Source organism: Oryctolagus cuniculus, chromosome 1, assembly GCF_051225735.1.
Source record: "Oryctolagus cuniculus isolate XC-2025 breed Fujian yellow rabbit chromosome 1, ASM5122573v1, whole genome shotgun sequence".
Taxonomy (NCBI): Eukaryota; Metazoa; Chordata; class Mammalia; order Lagomorpha; family Leporidae; genus Oryctolagus; species Oryctolagus cuniculus.
The window spans coordinates 237,331,411-237,338,246 of record NC_142867.1 but is presented as its reverse complement, the minus strand read 5'-3'; the positions used below and the strand labels follow the sequence as shown (position 1 = coordinate 237,338,246).

General features: G+C 73.5%; 1 protein-coding gene across 1 annotated transcript; it reads right to left on the bottom strand.

Moving 5' to 3' along the window:
* Positions 1–2,665: 2,665 nt before the first annotated feature.
* On the bottom strand, positions 2,666–6,752 carry SOHLH1 (spermatogenesis and oogenesis specific basic helix-loop-helix 1). The gene is made up of 8 exons (XM_070059298.2): positions 6,634–6,752; positions 6,341–6,517; positions 5,957–6,104; positions 5,529–5,629; positions 4,986–5,083; positions 4,151–4,349; positions 3,432–3,499; positions 2,666–2,972 (listed from the first exon to the last, which is right to left on the bottom strand). The coding sequence occupies exons 1-8, from the start codon at positions 6,696–6,698 to the stop codon at positions 2,770–2,772; spliced, it is 1,059 nt and encodes a 352-aa protein (XP_069915399.2). The 5' UTR covers positions 6,699–6,752; the 3' UTR covers positions 2,666–2,769.
* Between the last annotated feature and the right edge of the window lie 84 nt (positions 6,753–6,836).

Below are 6,836 nucleotides of genomic sequence, written 5' to 3'. Positions count from 1 at the left end.
GCCAGGAGCCCAAGTCCTGGACGCTCTGGGAGACCCCGCCCAGGCCCCTGCCGCCCGTGTCCCTCAGCCCCTGTGCTCCTGCCTCGCAGAAGGGACCCCGCCCTCGGCGTCCCGTGGCTGTGTCCCCTTTCTCGTGGGGACAGCGGCCACCCCAGGCCTGGGAGGACCACACATCCAGCTCCCCACAGCGTCCCAATCAGCTCGGGGTGGAGGTGAACGCCGGGGCCATGACACCCAGGAACGGGTGGGCCTGCCCCCCAGGCCTGCCAGGTGGGGCAGCAGGAAGATCGGGCACCTCCCCCACGTGGGGGCCGGGTCAGTGACCCCCAAGCAGGGAGGCCTGCAGCCAAGGGGTCCACAGGGACTCCCCAGGCCCCACCCCCACACCTGCTCTTAGCTCCACACCAGTTCCTGGAGCCGCAGGTGTCCTGTACCGGATGGGCCGCCCACCTGTGCCACAGCTGGGGGAGGGCACAGCAGCCACGGAGCACAGGAAGACCCCCGCCCCCACAGCCACCACCAAGGGGAGGGGGAGTCGGGCCCTGGGACGAGGCTTACATGGCACAGACACCCCCCCAAAGCTCCTCATCCAGAATAAAAGCCCCCAGAGCCCCGGCCCCTCCGGGGGGTGTTTCAGAACACGGGCCCCACCACGGCCAGGGCCCCGATCCTGCCCGCAGGGCACCCGGGGCAGCTCCGAGAAGCTGCGCGGCCCAAAGGCGAGTGATTGACAGCGAGGAAACCTGCTGGCCTGGGAGGTGGCGCACCAGGCCTCCGCTCTGAGCCCACCTTCCCCGGCCTGCCGGGCGTCCTCTCCTGCCTGGCCACGGCGGCCAGCAGCACCGTGGGACCCCGGCAGGACTCTCGGCCAGCAGGCGTGACCAGCTCTGGCCGCCCCAGACTTCGCCTCTGCCCTGCGATCCCCCAGCCCCGATCGCAGTTCCTTCCCCACCCCAGGAGCGCAGCCCTAGCTGTTACCACGGTTACGTTAAGCCCACCCTCACCCCTGCAGGAAGGACTTCTGGGTGTGGTGCCCCACCCCCGCCCTGCAGACACACCCGGAACCCAGCGACCCCACCCCTCCGACCTCCCCAGGGACAGCCGCACACGCTCAGAGCAGCAGGTGGGGGCCCCCCCCAGGTCCGTGAGTGGGTGAGCACGCGTGGGACGCGGGCGGAAGAACCCGGGAGCAGGGAAGACGGCATCAAGGGCAACGCGGCCTTTCCCGGACCGCGGGCCTGAAGGGGGGGGGTTCTGACGCCTGCGCCGCCCCGGGGGCACTCGGAGTCGCGGGCGACATGCGGCCAGGTGACAGGTGTGCTCGCAGGGGCCCCAGCTGGTCCTGACCGGTCCACGCAGTCACGTGGCACCCCGAGACCACCAGGCTCCAGGATGGACAACAGGAGGGCAGGGAAGCCACAAGGAGCGGTTCCGCGAACTCAGGGTCCAGCCCCGACTCGGCCAGGGCCACAGCTCCTCCCACCACCTCCCGAGGGCAGACGGAGGGACGGGCTGGCTGCCCAGGGCCCTCAGGAGCACCTTCAGGGCAGTCGCCCGGGCACAGATGACCCCGAGCAGCGTCATGGTCACTCTGCCCCCACTTCAGGGGAGGCGGGGGACTGGGCCCCGACCGCTGGGCAAAGACCCAAGTCTGCACCCCGGGAATCGGCGCCATCGAAGCCCAGGGGACGGCGTCAGCACCAGGGGGACTCGTGGTGGGGGTGGGCAAAGCCAGCCGTCTGTGCCTGGAGGAACAGCACGCCCACACACGTGTATACACCCGCGTGCACACGAGGCCCACCAGGAGCCGCGGCCGACATCACCACCGAGGCAGAGCGCAGCACCAGCCAGGCCGCCACCCTCCCGCCACCTTCTCGGGACCCAGGACGTCTGTGGGATACCAGCAGCCAAGCCCGGTGATGCCCCCTCAGGGGACAGCGCCCGCCCCGCTCCAGGGGCCGGAGGCCCAGGGCTCCCCGTCCTGTGCGGGGTCTCCGGAGTTCCCGAGTGGGGGGGCCTGAGGATGGGCCCCACAGCCGGCCCCCAGCGCCGCCCTCCCGAGGGCCGGGCACAAGGGCCGGTGCTGGAGCCCACTCCGAGCCCTCCCGCTCCTGGCCCCGGCGGAAGCCCCGCCCCCTCACGCCTGCGCCGGCAGCCCCACAGCCCCACCTGCAGTGCCTCACACGGGAGGCAGCTAACGCGGCGGGCAGAGCCGGGGGCTCCGAATCAGGACCTGGGGTGGGGGCCCGGAGCTGCCTCCAGCCAGGACAGCACCGAGAAGCCCCTGGCCCACCCTCACCACGGCTGGGAGGTGCGGGGCCGGACCCCGGGGCTTGGTCCACTGCTCCCAGCAGCTCGGACCCCCGATGCACAGGCCTCTGCCCAGCGTGCCCCGGCCCCCCAGCACTGGGGACCAGCCCTCTCCTCCCAGCAGCCTGCGGCGAGGCCAGACCCCCACGTGGGTCCAAGCTGGAGGCACACGGAGACCCCAAGAGCAGCGGGGCAGCCCATAGGGAGGCCACCCTGAAGGCTGGACGCTGGGGAGGGGCCCAGAGCCCCCCACCCCACGCCGGGCTGGGCCACGCAGGGACCCAGGACCGCAGGGACACAGGCGAGCAGCCGCCTGCGTGGGTGCGGGGGCTCAGACCACAGCCTGGGAGGCAGCTTCCTCGGGAACACCGCGCCCTCTTTAATACGCAGCCTCCGCGAGCCCGCCCCACACAGCTGTGACGCGAACCCCGGGCGGAGCCGCCGCAGGTGCCCGGGCGGCTAGCAGGCCAGCAAATCCGGGAAGATGCTGTCCACCTCCTCTCTCAGGGCCAGGCCCGAGCAGCCCGGCTCTGAGCCCCACAGCTCCAGGGGGCCGTCCTGGGGCTCCTGGGGGCCGGGCTCGGGGTCCCCGAGGAAGCCCGGCTCCGCCCCGTCCAACGGGCTGCTCCTGGCGGCTCCGCCTCCTCTGCTCTCCAAGGGCCCTGGAAGCAAACCGGGCCGTGAGCAGAGCAGGCACACGGCACAGACCCCCACCTCCGCGTGTCTGAGACGGGGACACGAGCCCCGCCTTGTCCCGCCAGCCCGGGGCCTCAGGAGGCTGGGCCGAGGGGTGCAGCCGCCAGGGAGCCCAGGGCCCCACCAGCAGAGGGCAGCCCCGACCCGAATGTCCAGCGCTGTGCAGCCAGCACCGGCCGCCGGGGCCCCCTGCAGGGCACGCGGAGCCACGTGCGGCCAGGTGCACCCGCACTGGCTCAGACCCCGCCCGTCACCTGCCCGTGTCCTCACAGGGCCCCCACACGTTCTTCCCCCTTCCAGCCACCACCCACGGGCACACAGGGCTGGAGGACCGGCCGGGGACCCTGCTCAGACAGCAAGCTGGGCCTGGGCCCCGCTCCCCAGCCCCGAAGCCAGTGCAGGGGTCTGGACCCCACGCCACTCACCCAGCCACCAGTCAGGACTGGCGGTCAGCAGGAACGACCCCTCCTCCGCGTCGGGTCCCGGCCCACACCTGGAGGCAAGACGGCCGCAGTGGCCAGGGCAGACCCAGGCCCCAGAGGGACATGGGCCCCAGGGGGGGTCTGTGTCCCAGCTGCGGCACACGAAACGTGCGGGCAGACTTCGGCGCTCAGAGGCAGGGCCGGGCCTTCACCTGGGCGGCCCCAGGGCTGTGAGGGCTTCCGGGCAGGAGGGGCTCATGGTGCCCCAGCCAGCAGGCGGCCGTCGCCAGGTGGGAGCCCTCCACCCCGCACCCTGCACCCGCGCACCACCGAGCCAAGTACCCCCTCCCTTCACGGTTTGCTCACGCCCACCGCAGCCGCGGGGAACAGCCCAGTGCAGGCCGCAGGCCCTGAACCCCGGGCACAGGCGAGGGCTGCTGCCGGCCTGCGGGGTCCCCGCTGGGCCCTCACCAGCCGAGCCGCCCACGCCCCGGCTGGGCGCTCAGCCAACACCGGCTCCTTCCACCATCAGCCAAAACAGCAATCAGAAAACACACACACACTCACACACCCGCCCAGGGCGAGCCCGCCGCGCCCAGCCGCCACAGCCCACCCTGGGGGGCTTCCAGGGGACGAGCAAGGCCGGGCCTGGGCTGGCAGAAGGCACGCGAGGGCTCACACGCTCGCCTGCACACACGCACGTGCACGCCAAGGGCACTCACCTCACGCCTGGCACGGGCACCAGGGCCACCTCGGCCGGCCCACCTGGAGACGCAGAGCCCCTGGCCAGCGGCCCGCCCCGGCCCAGCCCGCCGGGGGCCTCCTCGCTCAGCTGCCCCAGGCTGTGCGGCCAGAACGCAGGCAGCCTCGGGGGCTTGGAGAGGGTCAGGCCCGGAGGCCTGGGCACCGCGCTGGGAGGCTCTGAGAGACAAGGGTGGGTCACTCCCCCTGCCCCGCCCCTGCGGGGGCCCAGCCACCAGCACCTCCCCCACCCCCACACACGCAGTGAGCCTCAGGTCAAGCAGGGGGCTCCACCAGCCGGAGGTCCCTGACCCCCAGGGGAGGACAGACACAGCCCTGCCTCACCCGCCGCCCGCTGTGAGCACAGGGGTGCGGCCATGAGGGTGCTGGGGGGGGGGGTCGCCGCGCAGCTCCCACAGACCAGCCGGAGCTCAGCCGTAAAGGGCATCGGGAGCAAAGGCCAGCGCGGGGGAGGGGACCCCGACCCGTCCCAGACGGGAACACAAGCAGGGCAGACAGAGGCGCCGACCTCGACCGCGCCAGGGACGGGCAGGAGCAGCACGGCCTCCCTGTGTCCCGACCCAGAGGCTGGGGCGACGCGGCCTGGGGCGCCCAGAGCGTCAGAGCCGCAGCCAGCTCAACCCTCCGTCCTCCGGGGCAGGCGGCAGGCGGGGAGGAGCCGGAAACAGCAAGCTGAGGGCAGGTCCTCCCTGCCTCCCTGCACCCCAGCCTGAGAGCCCCTGGGGCGCAGACCCCCCTCGACTCCGGAGATCCCCAGCTCCTGCCCGCTTGGGCGGGGGCCAGGCCAGCGCTCACCAGGGACGGGGGACAGCCTGTCCAGCAACCCAGACGAGCCGGCCGCGGCCTTGCTCTCCTCCACGCCCAGGACCGCGCAGCCCAGGAGCTCCTGTGGCCTGGCCGAAAACACAGGAAGAGCAGCCGCTCGGAGCCCGCAGGCCGGCACTGGCCTGGCCCAAGCCCGGGCTTCCCAGGGTGCGGCTGCCCCCGGGGTCGCACAGGCCACGAGGACAAGGACTCCAGGGGCTGCACACACCCCACCCCCGGGAGCAGACAGCCGGGCTCCAGAACGCCTCCCGGGGCTACTGAGCTCAGCCCCGCCCAGTTCCAGATCTTTCCGCAGAGGCTTAGCTCTCCGCCGATGCACGCCAGGCACCTAGCTGGCTACCCGTCACCCCGCACAGGAAACACCCCTGGCGGCCCAGAGGCAATCGGACAGGGCCGGGCACAGCCCGCGGGCAACGGCCGGGCTCCCACCCCGCACCCCCACGCTAGACTGAGCCCGCTGACCGGGCCACCCCCTCCCACCCCTGACCCAGGGCTGGCCCCAGGCATACTGACGTGGTCCCACCCGGCTCCTCGGCTGGAACCTGGCCCGCCAGCGCCAGCTGCAGGAGGCTCTGCGGCCACCCCGCCCACGCGTCCTTGCGGGAAGCGCGAAGCTACAAACACAGACAGCAAAGGGGCTGCAGCCAGCCCAGCGCCTCGCCGGCACCCAGGACCCGGGGCTGCGTGGGGGGCAGGCGGGGACACGAGGCTCCACGGCCCCTTCCACCCCACCACCAGCAGAGGGGCTCCAACCCACGCGCCGCGCCCCAGGACAGCACAGCCCAGGCCCCAGCGGGCAGGGACAGGACCTGAGGGGGGTCCGCGGCGGGGAGGGGTCCCCACCCCCACAGCTGGCAGACGGTGGGGTCCCAACCGCTAGGGTTTAGGGGAACAGCAGCACTGACCCCCCGGAAAGCAAGCAAACCGCGCCCCACACTCACGCCAGGCTGCTCCCAGGCGGGCGCCAGGCCCCGCGCCAGCTGCAGGAAGCGCACGGCCATCTCCAGTACGGACGCCATGTCCTCGCGCCGGCCCTCGAACTGCGGCAGCAGCGCCCGCAGGCGCTCGCAGCTCACGGAGATGCGCTTCCTGTCGGCGCCAGCACCCACCGGCGTCTGCGCGGACCCCCAGAGAGCCCGGGGGCACTCCCAGGCCCCGACCCCGCCAGCCCAGCCTGTCCATCGCCGCTGGCCGGCGGGGTGGAGCGGGGCCCAGCGTCTCGGCCAGGACCCCGGGATGCCCAGGGCCACAGACAACCCCCCAGCTTCCCCGCTGACCCCGGACACGGCCCCACGCCCCTCCCCGGGAGCCCCAGGCCCGCGCACCTGCGCTCCCGCTCGCTGAGAACGTTCCGCGGGAGGCCCGAGCCCGGACCCCCGGCCCCAGGCGGGGCTCTGCCGGGGGCGGCGTCCATGGAGCCGGCGGGAACGCTGGGCGGCGAGCAGCCGCTGTCCGGGACCCCGGAGAAGGCCAGGAGGAGCCCGGGGGCCGTCGTCGGGGGGCTGGGGGAAGACCAGGCCAGGGTCGGTGGGGTGGGGGCGCGGCGCTCTCCCCACCGCCAGGGCGGGCTCGGGGCACCGCGGGGCAGAGCCCGAGCCTGACCCCGCCCACGCTTCACCTGCTCCCTCTGAAGACGGGGAGTCTGGAGGCGCCGGCTTCGGAGTCCGCGCTCCAGGACGCCATGAGCCCTCGGCGCAGAAAGAGCGAGAAACAGGGAACGCGACCCCCCCGCCCCCACGCCGCTGCTCGGCCCCGCCCCGGCACGTGGGCCCCGCCCTGGCACGTGGGCCCCGCCCACCACGTGGGCCCGGACCCCGCCCT

Excerpts from the sequence above, each read along its gene's own strand:
- SOHLH1 (XM_070059298.2), bottom strand. The coding sequence starts at position 6,698 with ATGGCGTCCTGGAGCGCGGACTCCGAAGCCGGCGCCTCCAGACTCCCC. Across the intron at positions 4,350-4,985 it reads CAGGCTGTCCCCCGTCCCTG|AGCCTCCCAGCGCGGTGCCC; the intron begins GTGAGCGCTGGC and ends CTTGTCTCTCAG. Across the intron at positions 2,973-3,431 it reads CAGTCCTGACTGGTGGCTGG|GGCCCTTGGAGAGCAGAGGA; the intron begins GTGAGTGGCGTG and ends GTTTGCTTCCAG.